General features: G+C 43.8%; 1 protein-coding gene across 1 annotated transcript in view; it reads right to left on the bottom strand.

Annotated features, from left to right (window-relative positions):
* MTHFD1 (methylenetetrahydrofolate dehydrogenase, cyclohydrolase and formyltetrahydrofolate synthetase 1) overlaps positions 1 to 11,662 on the bottom strand; it is a 68,562-nt gene extending 56,900 nt beyond the window's left edge. Inside the window, exons 1-2 of the mRNA XM_067554925.1 lie at positions 11,530 to 11,662; positions 1,332 to 1,416 (exon numbers count right to left, since the gene is read on the bottom strand). Coding sequence (XP_067411026.1) covers positions 1,332 to 1,416; positions 11,530 to 11,570 — 126 coding nt within the window. The 5' untranslated portion in view covers positions 11,571 to 11,662. The remainder of the gene's footprint in view (positions 1 to 1,331; positions 1,417 to 11,529) is intronic.
* Positions 11,663 to 19,519: the final 7,857 nt, after the last annotated feature.

Here is a 19,519-nt window from a genome sequence, read left to right as displayed (position 1 = left end):
TTGTTTATCCCTGTGTCTATGATAACAGCACCACTTGACAGCTACACATCATACCAAGAAGACTAATGCATGATGTCCATGTGTGCAGAGAGAGTACATTAAGCTGACCAAATCGGTAGGTGTCTAACACTCACCTACAATGATGCCTGTAATTCAGCTGTTCAGTAGATAGGGGATTTCAATTTCCCGAGTTGTCAGTTCATCATCTTTCCCAAGCAAGAGAACTTCACTTACAAAATTAGAAATAAAATACCTTCCCCTTCTCCTAACAGTCTGAACATAAAATTTCTGCAAAGAGATGACCATTGAAAGTAATGGAATAAAAGCCCTAAAAAGAGAGGACAGAAGTTCTTCATATGTAACATTTAAGATTCTTATCAGGTCCTTAGAATGAAAGAGGAGAGCATTCTGTGTACATTGTGTACAACATAACAGTCTGATCTCCAGAACTGACAGACAATGGCAGAGAAGAGTTGTTCAAGAGAGAAAGGAAGATTGACAAGGACAGAGACCATTTCTGTAAACATTAATTTCAAATCCCATCAGTTCTCTCCACCCACAACGTTCATTCCTGTGACATGACAGCTGCTCTTTACAGCTACTCAATTTGAGAGTGAAAAATGCTTCTGACCAGCGACTTCAATTTTTCACAGTGGCAAAGAGAAGACACTGAATTCTATCAAATGCATAGGCCTGCACTTTCACTCACACTAATATTACCATTTGGGCTTGCAGGATGGCTTTTATGTTTGGATGGAGAGCCATGGAAAAGACAGACTACAGCTGGCAGCATTTTGTTATATTCATTATACCTAAACTTTTTCATTCTCTATCACATTCCCTACCAGCAAGAACTGAATCAATCACCCAAATACTCTTCACATCATTAAATTGATTTCTGATGCAACAACCTATGTTTGTGGGAATTACAAGAGCTGGTGTATCTTGGGGTCATATAAGATAGAAAGACACAAAACAGAGTCTATTAGCGTGGTTTGCTGATAGTAAATAATACAGGGATTGTGCAGCAGTCTATATTTGTGAAGAGTTTCCACACTAAAAGATGGATAATGAAAACAAATCAATTCAGACTGAGGGGAAGGTCAGAGGGTTGGGGGGAACTTTTCTTGGGCACCAGTAATTGACACACAGATAATCATATCACTGCATTAAAAACCTATGTTGTATTCAGTAGGGAATTTTATTTTAAAGCATTATTATTTTCTTGAGTAGTTTCAGGTGAAGACGATCAGTTTTCCATGGCCTTACAATAAGCATTACAGAGCAGAAGGGCTTTTTCATGTGTTTGTTTTTAAAGAAGGCAATAATACCTGCAAAATTGCAAGCCCTGGTCTGAAACCAGGGACTCTCTCCTTCATCTGAGCAACTTGGATCTTCAGTCTCTCTCTTACTTGCCTGGGGTGAGGAGGGAAAAAAGGAGAAGTTAACCAAGAAATTGAATTTTCATGAAACAGTAAGTCAAGACCTACAGAATCAATACATGGATAAAAAACATGGGTAGGATTTCCACAAGCACCAAGTGACAGGTGCACATGTTCCCAGTGACTTCCGATAGTACTGGTGCACTTCCATCACTTGGGGCTTTTGAAAATCCTACCCTATACTTCTAAGTTCTCTCACCCTCACAACAGTTACACGGCATTCAAGAGATACAGGAAAAATAAAAAGGTTTAAAGTATGTAATTGACATTTCAGAGAACCATCCGGATGTGTTGACTCCCTACCCCAAAGTGTACAAACATATGATGCACCAAAGCACACCTGCCTGCAGTCTTCTCCACTCAGTACAAACCAGTTTCATGGGAGAGGACAATCAGAACAGTCTAAAGCAAGTCAAAACATAAGGTATCTAAGGCCCAGATCCTCAGAGGTACTTAGGTAACTAACTCCGATAGAAATCAGTGGGAATGAAGTGACAATCTGGCCTAAGTGCATAGCTACTGGTAATAGGAATTTGAATTTTCATGAAACAGTTACTACTAGTTACTCATGATTGTCAAAACCAGTGATTCAGCTACCAACACCCATGTTCACGGTCGAGGACTTCAGTCCTTCATCCAGATGCTGGAGAAAAGATTTAATGTTTCAGTTTACAGGTGATTCGCCGGGTATACTCAGGGTTTTGCTAGGCCTGTGTAGTAGCTAGTTCTCACCAAGTATACGTTTATGATCAATCCAGAGTTTTCCCATGAGGGAAGTCTGTGTGGACTCCAAACATCCAATGGGTTAAACACACAGAACTTCATTATATATGTGTCTACAGCCAAGGAGATGGCACTGGACAGAAGAACACTGCTGCAGTTCCCAAACTAGCAGCAGCACTATCCTAACTGACCGGGGTGTTGCAAAAGTCAGTCTGTGAAGTGCTCAGATACCATGGTGATGGATGTTACATGAAAGGCACTAAATAAGAGCCGTTGCTCCAGCTCCACTCCCATAGCAGAAATCGGAAAGGGCTCACACAAAGGGGCAACATGGGATTCCTGCTGCAAAAGGGAATGCCAGGCTGCTGTAAAGCCAATGGAGCTGGCACTATGCCACCAGCGTGGCCCCAACCCAGGGGAGGCCAGAGGCAAGAAGGGGCACTGCATTCCTGCAACTTAGGCCTAGTCTGGAGTAGCCCTGTGGCTTTTATAACTTGCACCAGAGGAGAGCAAACCAGCCTGCTGCTGCCTCCGAGATCAAGCAGAGAGTGGAGAAGTTGCGGGAGCTCAGGTGGACCCGAGGGTCTGGCTCTTGGTGCTTACACAGATGTGAATTTCTGGCTGAACTGTTCAGTCTCTTGACTAGAGACTTTAGTATGAGAGTTCTGTTTTCATCCCATTTTTAAAACAATTGTTCTAGGTCCTGGCTGTCAGGCAGGCCTCCACACAGCCTCCCTTCCCACTGTAATGTTTACAAAACACTCAACAAGAGTTAGGCACTGGTTTGCTGCCACACTGCTTTTCAGGCTGATCAGTATCATCTCATTGTTTCCTTGTGCCTCATCTGTTTGTTTGCACCCCGTTACCTATGCGTACACTGAGACTGTAAGCTCTCTGGGGCAGGCACTATCTCTTTGTTATGTCAGGACAGTGCCTAGCACAACTGGGCCCTGGTCTCTAGGTGCTGTAACAGTCAGGGCCCATGCATAATTTTTTGGGGCCCAGTACAAACTTGTAACATGGGTCCCCTCCCACACACATACCACAATCCCTCATCCCATACAATCTCACGAGCCATGAAAAAAATTTGAATTCTGAAATTACTGTTACTTATTCTACATTTCTGAAAAACGCCCCCTCCCCTTTACTATTTTTGTTTAACATAACACCCAGCCTGAGAGTCCTATGAGTTTGCTGACTATTTAGTAACTTTTTGGTCATTATAAAGGTATTATATCCTGTCAATGTCTTGTTTTTTTTATTCTAACGGACCAATGTGAAATTGCACTCATTTAGAGGCCTGTTCACCTGATTGTGGGAACCCTGCGATACAGGTGCCATTAGTTGTGTCCACAGAACCAAAAGGTGATTTTAAAAAGGTTGAGCTTTAGAATCACTCAGCTCCTGGGTGGCAATGTAAAACCTTAAGACAATCAAAATGAACATTCATCCCCACTATGGGGAAGTTACACATGTGAATGGCTGCAGTTACCTATTATGAATCTTTAAAGATGCAGATTATACAAGCAAGCAACCACCCTTATCTAATAAGACAGCGTCCCCATGGCTAATGTACTGGAATGGGACACTCAGGAAACCTGGGTTCTACTCGAGCTCGAGCATTGGCCTGGTGGGTGACGTTGGGCAAGTCACTTTATCTCTCTGTGCCTCTGTTTCCCCATCTGGATAAAAATCCTGATCTCTTTTGTAAAGTGCTTTGAGATCTATTGATAAAAAATGCTATATAAGAGGGTTACATGTTTTTATTACAATCCCTTCTTAATTTTATAAAGCAGCTAAATATTGCTTAATACTGATAAATATGAAAGTATTTTAAAAGACATATGCTTGTTAAAGGAAAAACCCCTGAGATAACTTGTATTGGAAACAAAGTGTATGCACAGTGCCAGTGAAACCTGAAATGCTCTGAAAGTCATGAAGCTAACCCAGGACGTGGTAAATTACTGATCCGACAAATAGCTGAGTTCCTGATTCTGCAAAAATTCAAGAACTGTGAGTAGTCCCCCAAATGGGATTACTTGTACATACAGTTAAGCACGTGCTTAAGCATGTGCAGGATCTAAACTGTAAAGGATACATTAAAAGTCTTCAGTGCAGATCTGTCCACTTTGTAAAGTTAGGACACAATCCAACTCTCATTGAAAACTTAGTTTCCCTCTATTTTCTTAACTAGAGGACTTCAGAATATTGTGGTATTCATTCATTCAATACAGAATCAGGAGCCGTGGTTTACCTCAACTCAAATTGCATTTGTAAAAAAAAAATAATAATAATAATAAAGATTGGATCAGTTTTCCCCTCCAACTATATAAGAAAGTAAGATTAGAAAACTTAATGAAGTGCCAGTGCCTACTGATCTCCAAGCATAAATCTAAAAACCTCATTTGTTATAAGGCCACCTAGTGTTTGCTAAAAAGCAACTGCACTGTTTTGATTGCAAGCAAAAGTAAAAGCCACACATGCTGAAGTTTATTTAATAAAGGATCAACATTAAGAAAATGTTGGTTGTTTAAATCTACAGATTTAATTACAAATAAATACATTTTAAAACAATATTTGGAAAAACCAGCTCTTATCTACTGAGGACTCTGTTTTGAAATATATTATTATTAAGGTGAATTTTTTTTGCTTTTAAAACAAACACCCAGACACCCTGCAGTTCACTTTGAACTAGAGATATTCTGCAGTAGCTTTACTACTTCAGCAGTAAGAATCATATACGACTTCCATTCCACAACCTCACTCCCACATTGCACATATCAAAGGCATACACAGCTCAAGGACTGGATGTGGCCCTAAGTATGTATATATGCTCAAAGTATTCAGCTCCAAAGTTTAAAAAGACTCTTTTAGCCTTTTCCTCCCTAAAATTATGTGACTTGCCTTTATAAACTAAACTCCCTGCTCTGAAGTGACTACCAGAAACACCAAAGGAAATGGATGAGAGTGATTTTTAAAGTCTTTTGAAGGGGAGGAAAATAATTAATTAAAATTAGGAGATGATCATACATCCCCACATACACAAACCCCACTACACCACCACATGATACTGTACATGAGTAGCTAAGATAATTAGTGAGGGAGCAGGGGTTACAGGACCATCAGGATTCTGATGACTCAGGGCTGTATGTTTCTGTCTCTTTCAACTCAGATAAACACAGTTAAGCACCTTTCCTGGTGTTCGGGTGAAAACTGGCAAATGTCTGACAGCAAGCAACCTAATGCCCCATCCGGATAGATTAGAGGTGCTGTTGCTTTCCCCAATCCTCCAGAAGATGCCTCAATAATAAGGATCAACGTTAAGAAATTTTTGGTTGTTTAAATTGAGAGTTTTTGCTCACTATCTGGGGATCTGGTTGGATTCCCCAGTTACGGTTGATTATCAGGTTTCAGAAGTGGCTGGGAGGGCTTCTCTTTCATTCTGTCCGGCCAGGAGATAGAAAGTTTCTCTTTTGTATGCAGATCTTGTTATGGCGATTCACACCTTTGTCACCTCCAGATCTGATTGTTGCAATGTGCTCTATGCTTGGGGTTAGCTCTTAAATGAATTTGGGAGCTGAAACAAGTGCTTCCTGCAGTGCGTCTCTCTCTCATTTGATCTTATAAAGTCAAAGAAATAAAAAAAAAAAACCAAACAAGTTTCACATTTTGTAAGATAATGGTGCCATGATTTCCTACTTCATATGATTGTTGTGAGGACTGGAAAGTCCTTGATCTCTGAAAACTGTGATGGACAATACAGTATGCCATACTGAACACGCTTCCTACAGCAATGGAAGGGGTTTTCCATCAATGTAGATAATCTGCCTCTCCAAGAGTTCTTCCATCAACCTAGCCGCGTCTACACTGGGGGTTAGATTGACTTAACTACAGCACAAAATTTTTCACAGCTCTCAGTGATGTGGCTAGGTCAATCTAATTTTAAGTGTAGACCAGGCCTAAGTTAGTTCTCAGAAACAGGGAGAACACTAAGCAAGGGGACAGAGCATGGGACTAGACTCAGCTCTACCCCTGATTCACTATGTGATCTTGGGCATGTCACTTACTCTCTCCTCCCTTGAAACAGATAGCTATTCTCCAGGGGGAGGCTGTTCACTTCTAGAAGACCTGATTGCTGTTCAGTGTTGAGTATATGCTTAGGCCCGGTCTATGTTGCCAGCATACCAATGTTGGTTGGAGTGTGATTTTTTTGGCCGGCACATCCATGCTGGCAGAAATCCTAGGGTAGACTTAAATATACCAGCAAAGAAGTTAGTTTGCCTGTATAGCTTATTTTGTTGAGGGCACTGATATAAGCTATACCACCAAAAAGACTTTTTTGGCCAGTATAAAATGCATCTACATTAGGAAGGTTTCCCAGTATAATGAGCCTTTGAGTGAATATATGGCCTTGAATGTCTAGATTTAGATGTTATAATAGAGACTGTTGTGATGTACACAAGAGCCGGGCCTGCAAGGTTTTCTGTCCGGATTGTGGCGCCATGATTGATTTAATCTGTTCCACCACAGGAAGCGTGAAAGATTTCAACTCTATGGACTAACGGCACCTTGGAATGGCAGTTCATGTCGTGGGTTGAAAAGGCGGAGAAATCAAACTCATTTTGAGATGATTTCTACAGCACAGGGGAGGGGTCACAAACCACACTCCTTCAGCCAGGGCTTTCTGTTGTGGAAACAAGACACCAAGTATCAAAAACCTGAGGAAAAGATAGGTAGATGGCAAGATGCAAAAGCTGGAAGTAAGAAACCCAACCCCCCTGAAATGTTTGGGGCGTGTCCATATTATAAAATGACAGTTCAGATGCCATCTGCTTAGCTGGTCATATCTCTACAAAGAGAGATGTGTTTTTAAAATACAAAAAAACAAAACAAACCAGTTATACCCAGGGTGAAATTCTAGCCTCATTGAACTAAATGGGAGATTTGCCAATAGAGCCACAGTGTAGACAGGTGGAACTAAAGAGTTACAACACAATTTGTTCGAAAACTGTTATGCTACCATACTTTAGCACGGTCAGTTTTGTAGGTTGCTGCTTGAATCATGCTAGCCAGGATTGCATGGCTATGAGTGTTAAGTATGGACTCAAACCGTGTTTGTGTTACTGATATATTAGACCGTAATCTAGGCCTTATCCATAGGCAGAGTTTGAATATTTAATTGGAGGGGGGGGAAAGCAGTAGGGAGGTTAGGGCATCCCATGGGGGCAGCAGGACCGGCCCCGTCAGCGGCAGCGCCCAGAAGGGGGAGGGTGTCTGTGGGCCCGTTTCCCGCTCTCCCCCACTCCTCTGTGGCGGCAGTGGCATACCAAGGAGGCCATGCCCTCAGGCGCTGGCCGGGCGGGGGAAGGAGGTGTGTATGTGTGGCACCAGCCAGGACGTCCTCAGAGGAACTGCCCCTCCCCCCCTCCGCTGACATTTCTGGCAGCCGCACCAACCCGGCCTTCAGTTCCCATCCCTAGTCGAGCACAGTGCGGGGCTGGGTCAGCGTGGATGTCAGTGGGAGGGGGGCGTTTTGAGGAAGAGGACCTGGCCGGCCCCACCCCTCCAGGCCAGTGGCATCGCACCTCCCTCCCCGGTATGCCACTGCGCCTTGGGCTGGGAGCAGGTGCTCACAGCTGGGCAGGGGCCTCTGCCAGCCAGGGGAACAGTGGAGTACCGAGGGAGGTGGCCATGCTCCCGGGCGCCAGCCGGGCCTTTCTCAGCGGAACCGCCTCCCCCGCTAACATCCCCGGCTGTCACGCCAACCCAGCACCTTCGCCTCCAGCCCTGCGCTGGGCTCGACGAAGGAGCTGGGCCGGGGCGACGTGAGGGGATGTCAGCGGGGGACAGCTCCTGCCACAAGGGCCCGGCTGGCGCCCCATTTCCTCCCCAAGTCTGGCACCCGGGGGCTTGGTCCCCTCCCTTGGTACACCACTGAGGCCAGGATGCCTGGCAGGGGGGCAGCACGGAGGGCAGGAGTTAAAAAAACCATCAAATTTGAGGGGGGACCCCCAAACTCCACCCATGGCCTTATCTACAACTTGCCTTTTCTGAAGATTCCCCATTGTTGCTAGCAATGCCAGGAATACAAACATAGACCAACCAGCAGTGATTTTACCAGTGTCACTTAGACCTGCTTTGAACAGGACTAAGGCTATGTCTACACTGCCAGAGGGCCGTGAGAGGGCCAGAAAGAGTCAAGTAATCTTTCAGAAGGATTTTTAACTTAACTCCCCCCACACACAAAACTGCCTGAATTTTTCCCATTTACTATGGTCACAAGTCACATAAAATTGCTGAATCTAACAGATTATTTTCATTTCCTTTGTGCTTTTGCCAGCACTTTGAGAATAGTTAGCTTCACTATCATCCCATACAATCAGTTTCCCCTGGTGATGGTAGTGGCAGTAGCACTAGGAATACAGATGTTTAAAAAGAAGAAAATGTGATTCTAAAACCAAAATAATTGGAAGGGGGACTGCAGGGCAGGTGTAATACCTGAAACTACTTTATCTTGCTTTTTTCAAAAATGGAGTTGAGTGTCCTTTTAACTTTCACCTCACCTTTTTCACATTCACCGTACTTATGAACTTCCATTACACACAGAATTGTGTAGCTGTTATCTGATTCTTCTAGTCTATAAATATTTGACTGACATCCAAATAGACTCTTTGCCTGATAAAAGGATAAAGCCATGACATTACAAAAACAAAGTGATTACCACACTCCAACCTGACTTTACAAGCTGTGGTAGAAGTGAGTTCCCTATACATAAACAATCATTGCATCCTTGAAAAACACACCCCTATGCTTCTTTTTCTATTCACAGGCCTTTGCTGGACCTTCGATTACATGCTTCTGATTTCCTCAAAACACCCCTGTTCCTGAACTTTGTCCCATGTCAAGGGTGATCAGAACTCTTTGGTATAACATTTCTCTATAGGATCCAGAAGAGAAAGTTACAAGGTATGGAGCCACTTTCTTCAACCTCCTTCATTTAAAAAAAATTCTAGCTGAAATCTGGTACTTTCCATCCCACCAATACCTCCAAATGAAAGCCCTTACTTCTGTCTTACTGTATTAATGGACTACAGGAGCAAACATTTGAGCTATGACAAAAATGGCTATTTGTGGTAAGGCATGGGACAGGGTTTCAGGAGATCTACATTCAATTCCCAGCTTTGCTACAGATTTCCTGTGTAACCTTTGGCAAGTCACTTAGAATTATTCCCATTTTACAGATGGTAAATTAAGTCTCTCCCCCACTTTTTGTCTGCCTTTTCTATTTAGATTGTAAGCTGTTCAGAGAAGGGACTGCCTCTTACTAGGTATTTGCACAGCACCTGGCACAATGTGGTCCCAATCTCACTCTGCGTGCTACTGTAATACAAATATCATGTAGTAAAGTTTTCCTTGTAGATTTATCAATTTAAGGGAAATGACAAATGTAAAATATATTGCTAGTAAAATTAGCAAGTTTGATCTTTAAGTTGAATACTCTAATTATTATCATATTATAATGATAATATGCAAAAAAGTACCCACTGTATCAAACTAGTAGAGTTATTTTAAATACTCCACTCTTTTCAGAGACATATAAATCAGTTTAAAACTGCAACTATGGCCCATGACGATCTGCTACCACTCAGGACCACTTTCTGTGCCAAACGTAAGAGAAGTCTGCAGCAGTACCATGCAAACTTCCTCAGTGTTACCACTAGACGCTGCAGGCAGGCATTAAGTGTAAAATTCGGAGAACGCCAGCTTTCAGAATCCCATAAACACGATGCAGCATGGTATTAGGGACTGCACAAGAGACTAAGAAACGGGAACTTGAGAGTCCAACTCTGCCACTAACTCACTTGGATACGTCCCTTGCGTCCAAATTTTATGAAGCGGTATCTGATTTTAGATGCCCAACTCAAGACATTTTTAGCCTGATTTTCAGAAGTGCTGAGCACCCACAATTTCAGCTTCAGTCAACGGGAGCTGCAAAAGCTCAACACTCTGAAAATTCTGGCCCAAGGTCTCACCCTGAATCAGAAGTAACTTTTGACTTCAACAACTGGGCCTTAGTTGTCTCCACTGTAACCTAGGGATACCTCACATAGGGCTAATATTTGTACAGCCCTCTGAAGATGTAAACACTATATAGTGTTTAGTACTAAGCCTTTCAAGGAATAAGGGAAGAACATTGAGCTCTTTCATTCCACTTGGATATTTAGCAGTAATGAGATAGGCAAGGGATAAGAGAAAAAAGCAAACTAAAAGTACAACATATAGGTCTTGCATACGCCCACATTTCCCACCTACTGAAATCCAGAAAGGATCCTAACAGTAGACAGAGAAGGGACTGTTTTAAAACCAAGAAGGGAATTCACCATACTGCAAACATTAAGGCAGATGACTTATCTCAGCATGAGGATTGATACCAAATGCCAGTCAGTCACATGCCTCTAGAGTAATGTTAGGCCAAAGGTGTAAAAGAGAAAGAAAGAGACAAAATTAAGGAGAGAGAAAATTATTGTAGACGATAGCGTAGTTATTTTTAAGTCCTCTGAAATGACTTGTTTTTAAACACTTCTGAAGATTCTTTAAAAACAGTTCTTTCCCAAACGGTGCCGCTTTAGGACTTTCCAGTCACCCTGCCCGTGGACCAGTGCGCTGTTAGTACAAGGGTGAAACGGGCCAGCGTTCTATAATGCACCTTGACTTCCTCTGTGACTGACAGCAGACACCAGCCAAGAGAGTGCCAACCTGGGGGGGAGGAGGAATTTACCAGAAACCATCCTGTCTGCACAGCGATCCCCTGGGGCACAGGAAAGCTCAAGACTAGCCAACATTTAAAAAACAAATCTGGTGTAACAGTATTTATGGGCCCTCGTACAGCAGCACCGTCCATGGGATGATTCCAAAGCAGGCCTCCCAGTAGCATCTACACCGCCACAGAAACGTGGCAGACAGGAGTCTCAGAGTCGGGGCAGCCGATCTGGCTGCAGGGCTGGGCCCGGGGGCCAGGAGTAGCGGTAGCGATGTTCCCGGGCTCTGAGGCCCGGCGAAGTCACCCCCCCACCTCCGGGGTGTCAATTTTTCCAGCGGCTCGGCCTGGCAAACAGGCTGGGTGAGTCCCTCCCAGCCAGCCTCGGGTCCCCGCTCCCGTCTCCTGCCTGCACCGTGCAGATGCCGTGTCCGGAGAGCCCCCAGGCAGCCCGCGGACGGAGCACGGCTGCCCACACCCCCGGGGAGGGAGCTGGGAGCAGAGGCAGCAATGCCTGGCTGGCCTGGCCTCCCGCAGGGGCGCTGCCAGGCGGCAGCAGGGACTCCCCCTCCGCGCACCCGCTGCCCCCCGGCCCGGGCTACGTACGCGGAGGCCGTCTTGCCGCAGAGGATCTGGGCGGGGGACATGGTGCTGGTGACTGCTCGGGCGCCGGCCGCGGCGGCTCCTCCTGCGCTTAGAGCGGCTCCGATCGTGTGAGCCGCCAGCAGCAGCGAGCAGCCCGGCCGCCCCCCACGTGGGCCTAGGCTTCCGCGCCAGCCGCCCCTGGGCGGGCGCTCCGGCTCCAATGCTCGCGCTCATAGGCCCCGCCGAGGCCAAGGACCCTCCCCTAGGCTCCTGCTGGCCCCATACCCTTACGCACGCTGCGGCGAGCGGGCCGGGGCCGGCTGCTGCAGCCACGCGCTGGCTTTTGCTGGGCGGGCTCCAGCTGGGGCCGGCCCCCGGAAGCAGAGAGGCGCGCGCCGCCAGGCCCCATGTAGGCAGGCCCGCGCCCCGCCAGCACGTGCAGCCCGTTACGCTCTCTTGCGGCCGAGCTCTGCAGGCCGCACACGATAGGAACAAAACTCACGCTGCTGCCGCCACCCACAGCGGCTACCCTGCAGCCGGGTTAAGCCTGGCCCCCTCCAGAACCGGTGGGAGGGAAACGGGTCCGACTGGCATGGCGGCAGCCTCTGAACTGTGTAGTGAGCGCAGTAAAAACAACCAGAGCCCTGTAGCACTTTAAAGACTAACACATTTAATTTCTGCAGACATAAGCTTTCCTGGGTTGCATCCCACTTCGTAGGATGCAAAAAATAGAAATCAGATAGGAGGTGTGCGTGTATATGTATATACACACACATCCAAGAGGAAGGAACAACAATGGGGAGGGAGAAGGTGTAGGGATCCCAGAGCTGGGTGGGTAGGGAAGAGTTGTGTCTGACCATCCATCACTGACACACCGCTCTTTCCTGTAGCCAAGATGCAGCCTCACAATGCAGTATGGCAAAATGTGGTGCAAACAAAATTACCCTCTGCTCCCTTCCTGCCCTATGCCCATGTGTATTGTTGCTGCCTGTTCTGTTAAACAGTGGCCAGGTTCCACTCCAGAGGTGGCTGCAATTCACTGGTGAGTGAAATCAGCGTCTAGGCCAGTGTTTCCCAATGGTGTGCTGTCAGACCTGAGCAGGTGTGCCATGGAATTTTTTGAAAAACTACTTGGAAGAGTTCTGAATTGGCTCATGAATATTCATGAGTTCATTTGGAGACTATATGGTGGTGTGCCTCAAAATAATTGAAGGTATCAAGGTGTGTCATCGCAGAGAAAAGTTTGGGAACCACTGGTCTAGGCATATTGTGCACAATTGTTTGTTCTTCTCAGAGAGACATGCACCACATTCATAAGGCAAGCGATGGATGAAGTAAACCCCTGATATATCTGCTATTGAATCAATGAGGTATCTCATGAATTAAAGCTGCAGGATTAGTCCTTCATATTCTCGTTTACTTCAGGATGCCATAATAATTGACAAATAGTGGAATAAAACCAGTGACTAGTTTAAAGGGTGAAAAGCTACTTACTGGGAGTGTGTCTCTCCTGCTTTTGGGGGGTTTTCCCTAGCCAGGGAGTATCTTTTATGCTGCTTTTGTGCTTTCATTTCTTTTTATTAGGTGAAAACTTCAGTATCTGTTGACCTATAAAACAATTTCACTAAGAAAGAAACAACACTACATAATACATTGTAACCATTGTGTTAAAACCCAGACATTCTCTTTAAAGGTGATGTGCAAGGGAGGGGAATAAATTGAGTTGTGCCCTTTCTTTGCTTCTATATGATACAGAAAGAAGGCTTGCAAGAGCATTTAATTTCAGAAAGGAGAACTACACAAAAATGAGGAAGTCAGTTAACAGAAATTAAAAGATACAGTGCCAAAAGTGAAATACCTGCAAGCTGCATGGAAACTTTTTAAAGATACCATAATAGAGGCTTTAAAAAGTGCCACCGTTGCTACACAACAAAATAAAAGAAGCAGTGAGGCAAAATAGCATCCTTTAAAAAGTGGAAGTTAAATCCTATTGAAAATAGAAAGGAGCATAAACTCTGGCGAGTGAAGTGTAAAAATACAATTAGGAAGGCCGAAAAAGAATTTGAAGAACAGCTAGCCAAAGACTCAAAAAGTAACAGCAAAAAAATGTTTAAGTACAAAATTACAAAGGGATCTTACAAATCGTTGTGACGGGGCAACTAAATGGCAGATGAAATTCAATGTTGATAAATACAAATTAACGCACATTGGATAACATAATCTCAACCATAAATACAAAATGATGGGTCTAGATTAGCTGTTACCATTCAAGCAAGAGATCTTGCAGTCGTGGATAGTTCTCTGAAAACATCCACTCAATGTGCAGTGGCGGTCAAAAAAGCTAACAGAATGTTGGGAAGCATTAGGAAAGGGATAGATAATCAGACAGAAAATATCGTATTGCCTCTTTATAAATCCATGGTACACCCACATCTTGAATACTGCATGCAGATCTGGTCACCCCATCTCAAAAAAGATATACTGGAATTGAAAAAGGTACAGAAAAGGGCAACTAAAGTGATTAGAGGTATGGAAAAGCTTCCATATGAGGAGAGATTAATAAGACTGGGACTTTTCAGTTTGAAAAAGAAACAACTAAGGGGGGATATGATAGAGGTCTCTAAAATCATGACTGGTGTGGAGAAAGTAAATAAGGAAGTGTGATTTACTCCTCATAACACAAGAACTAGGGGTCACCAAATAAAATTAATAGGCAGCAGGTTTAAAACGAAGAAAAGGAAATATTTCTTCACACAACACACACTCAACCTGCGGAACTCCTTGCCAGAGGATGTGAAGGCCAAGACTATAACAGGGTTCAAAAAAGAATTAGATAAATTCATGGAGAATAGGTCCATCAATAGCTATTAGCCAGATAGGCAGGGATTGCTCTTTGCCAGAGGCTGGGAATGGGTGATGGGATGGATCACTTGATGATTGCTTGTTCTATTAATTCCTTCTATAGTACCTGGCATTGGCCACTGGCAAAAGACAGGATACTGGGCTAGATAGACCATTGGTTTGACCCAGTATGGCCGTTTTTATGTTCTCTCATTCTTTACATTTTCCCTGCTCCCCAATAGAAATTCAAGTACCCTATTTTTCTCCTGGATGTTCCTACAGAAGACTGGTGGGATTATACAATTAAAACCATTTAATTGAGACAAATGACTTTCCCCCCAGGTTGCTTAAAATTCTGTCATTTGCTTTTGTTGATGTCTCTAATTCAAATGCTTGAATGAACAGTTGGGAGAGAATATGGCTTTATAAATAAGATTGAACACACCCCACTCCTTCAGTTAAGGCTGAGAAAGCTCACAAAAAGCATCTGAGACAACATGTCCGCCAGCGAAACCAGGGAACTCCAGAATTAGCATTCCTAAAATTACTAATATAAAAAAAAACAAGCAGGATTAAAAAAACCAAAACAAAAATATTCAGGCTTTTCCCTCCACATCAAAAAGAAAAGAAGCATGATTCCCTTTTTATATTAAAAAAACTTTTCAGGTCACTTTTCCAGGAGAGAGCTCTCTATGAGTGGGGTGAAGTGCTGTTGCAGCATCCATTGCCATCAGACTACGTCTTGCCAACTCTTGCTATTTTTAGTGTGAGTCTTGTGCCAATTTGGAGTTTTTCTAAAAGCCCCAGCTCCTGGAGGAATAGGATGAAATGGAAATCTCAGCATTTTTTTTTTTAAGCTTGAAAATATGACACAAATGTATACTAAAGGCTCAAAAACTAGAAGGGACATCTTTGTCCTTTGAAACTGACAAAGAGTTTTAAACAATCCTCTGCTCAATAAAGAAATGAGGCTTATGTTACTATAGGGAAGAATGGCCTTTTTTTTTTTTTAGTTCCAATATTATGCCCGCCTGATACTTTAGGGTTGATGTTATATCATGGCCTTACAAAGGAGACATCAAGGAGGCATCATGACAAGGAAGGCAAAAACCATGGAAATATATATAAGTTGAGTGTCACGGTCATAGTTTTATACTTAGATTGGAAGCTAGTTAAGTAAGGGACTGTATTTTTGTTCTGTTTGTACAGCGCCTAGTACAGTGGGGTTCTGGTCCATGACTGGGGTTCATAGGCACTACAGTAATACAAATCCTAGAATCCTAGAAAAGTAGCGCTGGAAGGGAAGGGATCTAGAGAGGTCGTCATGTCCAGCCCCCTGTGCTGAGGCAGGACCAAGTAAACTCAGACCATTCCTGACAAGTGTTTGTCCAACCTGTTCTTAAAAATGTCCAATGATGGGGATTCTACAGTCTCTCTTGGAAGCCTCTTCCAGAGCTTAAATCAAATTAAATCTTGAAATCAAGATTTGAGTCCTTCAATAACTCAGCCAGAGGTAATGGGCCTATTAGAGGAGTGGATGGGTGAAATTCTGTGGCCTGCAATGTGCAGGAGGTCTAGACTTTTAAGTCCAGAGAGTTCATCTAACCTGACCTCCTGCAGATTGCAGGCCACAGAATTTCACCCTGAGGCAATGCGGAGGGGTCTTTAGAAGCCCGCCCATTCCCCTAGGTACAGAGAATCCACCACTTACTCTAATTCAAACCAGCATGTGACTTGTGCCCCACACTGCAGAGAGAGGCAAAAAATGTCCAGGGTCTCTGCCAATCTCATCTGGGAGAAAATTTCTTCCTGACTCCAAATATCACAGTCAGTTAGACGCCGAGCATATGGGTGAGACCCACCAGCCAGACACCTAGGAAAGAATGCCTTGTAGTAACTCAGAGCCCTCCCCATATAGTGTCCCATTGGAGATACTTACTGATTGCAGTTGCAGTGGGCCATATGCCATTGTAGGCACTCATCATACCATCCACCCCCATAAACTTATCAAGTTCAGTCTTGAAACAAGTTAGTTTTTTGCCCCCACTGCTCCCCTGGGAAGGCTGTTCCAAACATCATTTCTCTTATGGTTAGAAAACTTTGTCTAATTTCAAACCTAAACTTTTTTGATAGCCAGTTTATATCCATTTGTTCTTGTGGCAACATTGGCCCTTAACTTAAATAAATAAACTTAATAACTTAAACTCCCTCCCTGATTTTTATCCCTCTGATGTATTTATAGACAGCAGTCATATGTCCCTTCAGCTTTTGTTTTGTTTGGCTAAACAAGCCAAGTTTCTTAAGTCTCCTCTAGTAAGGTATGGTCTCCATTCTTCTGATCATTCTAGTAGCTGTTCTCTGTACCTCTTCCAGTTTGGCTTCATCTTTCTTAAAAATGGGAGTCCCGAAGTGCACACAGTATTCTGGATGAGGTCTCCCCAGGTCTCATCTTGTATAACGATAATAACACTTCCCTCTCTCTACTGAAAATACCTCATCTGAGGAGTGCATTATCCATTTTCACTGCTGCGTCACATTGGCATTATAATTAGAAAGTTTTCCCTAATATCTAACCTAAAGCTCCCTTGCTGCAGATGAAGCCTATTACGTCTTGTCTTACCTTCAGTGAACATGGAGAACAATTGATCACCATCCTCTTCATAATAGTCCTGTTTCTGCTGAAGACTAAACGTACCCATTTTTTTAACCTTTCCTCAGAGGTCATGTTTTCTAAACCTTTGATCATTTTTGTTGCTCACCTCTAGATTCTCTACTATTTGTTTCTTAAAACGTGGTGCCCAACACTGGGCGCAGTACTCCAGCTGAGGCCTCCCCAGTCCCAAGTAGAGTGGGACAGTTACCTCCCATCTCTTATATTAACACTCCTGTTCATACACCCCAGAATGATACTAGCCATTTTTGCAATTGCATCACATTGTGGCCTCATATTCAAATTGTGATCCACTGTAACCCCCGGGTACTTTTCAGCAGTAATACCACCTAGCCACTTTGTAGTTGTACATTTGCATTTTTCCTTCCTAAGTGTAGAATTTTGCACTTGTCTTTACTGAATTTCATCTTGTTGAATTCCGACCAATTCTGCAATTTGTCAAGGTCATTTTGGATTGTAATTCTGTTCTCCAAAGTGCTTGTGACCCCCCTCCCAGCTTGGTGTCATCTGCAAATTTTATAAGCACACTCTCCATTCCATTATCCAAACCATTAATGAAAATGTACTTCCATTTACCCATTTGAGTGTGAATAATGAGAAGGATGTTAGAGCTCTGAATACAATGGAGAGAATTAGACAATGGATAATAATTAGAAGGGTGTTAGAGCTCTAAAACCAGCAGACAGATCCGAACATAGTAATTGTCATACCAGGGCAGATTTTTATAAACACAGCATCAATCGAGATGTGGATGGGAGTAACCTCACCCAGTTGGGGGGATTTAAAGCTTTCACTGAGAGTGTATTGCTTTGATCTTGTGTATTGCCAAAGTGCTGTTGCTTTGCTTCTGCTCTGTTAGCCTCCCACTCAATCCAGAGTTTAACTTGGCAGCTCCCAAAGTTTGATTGTTTAACACATCCACCGCCTCTTACACAAGATGTCAAAAGTCATAGATGTTGCTTTTTTAAAAGCCATGAAACTCACAAAATCCATGCCAAATCTGCAACTTCAGTAATACTGGTGAGTTAATAGCTGAGCCCATGTTTGCAGTGGGTCCCAGTAGATGCATCATGATTTTATGGAAAATTGACCTCCTATCAGGATTTGTGGGAAGGAACTAAGGGGTTTTCTCCATCCATGTAGGTCGGACAATTAAGACACACCCTTCTTCCCTTAGACCAACTTTATATGATGAGAAGGGCAAGTGGAAAAAGTGAGGTTTGTCTAATGGGCTGTGCTAAAGAAACTGACATGGAGAGTGTCTGCTCACTGCAGTGGTGTAGCCGTGTTGGTCCCAGGATATTAGAGAGACAAGCATTCGAGCTTAGCTTGTCTCTCTCACTAACAGAAGTTGGTCTAATAAAAAATATTGCCTGACCCACATTGTTCACTGCAGCACAGGAGTGGAGAACCAGTAAGTGTAAGTAACTTTTTGCACACGACAAGGCCTATTTAACACAGAATGATTGCTCAAATGTGTAAAGTTACACATGTTTAAGTCTTTGTAAGATCGTTTCCCTAGAGCTGTGATACTCAGACTGAGGCTGGGGAGCCACAAGTGGCTCTTTAATGTGTCTCCTGTGGCTCTTTGCCGCTCATGATATTAAAACACTGTGATTTAATTAGCCAATCTAAGTTATTATTTTGAGGACGTAGGCCTAAATGATTGCCTAAAGCCACACAATGAAGTCAGTGGTAGAGCTGGGCTTAGAACTCAGGGATCTGACTCCTAACCCCCTGTTTGCTCCTGTAGGCCAGTTACTCTAAATCAGTGGTTTGTGGCCACATGGTGCTGTTTCTTCTTGTTTCCAACTGCTGAGATGCATTGAAAAATAAATTTAAATACATTCCCAATATTAATTTTCACACAATACATTCCAAATGTAAGCAATTGCTGCAATGATGTTGTGCAGTTGTGAGTTGGAGGTGAGGTGGTTTGCATGAATAGGAGAGACTATGTCTCCAAGATAATCTTGCTCTTATGATTTGATCTGCACTGAAGGAGTTTGAGAACTCCTGGTTTAGGGCATGTTATCATTAAAAGCTGGTTAACTGGCATCTTGGAAGGAAGGTTTATACAGGCCATACAGTACTCGATTTCCCACTCACCCCCAACTCAGGGAATTCCTCTAACACAGGTTGGGGAGTCTCTGGCAGGTGCAAGTTAGCATAACTAGCTCTATGCTACACGCACAAGAACAAACCCGCCCCGTCCCCACATAGGGAGTGTGCCAGGGTATTCCTGGGGAAATGGGGACATGGTGCGGGTTTTTCCTTACCTCAGCTATTCGCAGCTGCAATAACGGACCGTAGGGGCCATGGGCAGCTGGGCACAGGTTAGGGCAGCTTGAGGGGGCCTGAAATGGTCCAATTTAGGAGAGGTACAAAGAAGCATGAAGCCACAGAAAATAAATTCAGCCCTCTCTTTTTATGTAACTGCCTCTGAAAGGCAATTGGGAGCTGGATGGAATTGGATGGTGTGTTCTGCATCACTGGGTG

This window comes from Emydura macquarii, unplaced genomic scaffold (genome assembly GCF_026122565.2).
Source record: "Emydura macquarii macquarii isolate MOO-44397 ecotype Brisbane River unplaced genomic scaffold, CSIRO-AGI_Emac_v2 contig_1551, whole genome shotgun sequence".
NCBI classification, from domain to species: Eukaryota; Metazoa; Chordata; order Testudines; family Chelidae; genus Emydura; species Emydura macquarii.
The sequence above is the reverse complement of the archived record's forward strand: the minus strand, read 5'-3'. Positions and strand labels throughout refer to the sequence as shown.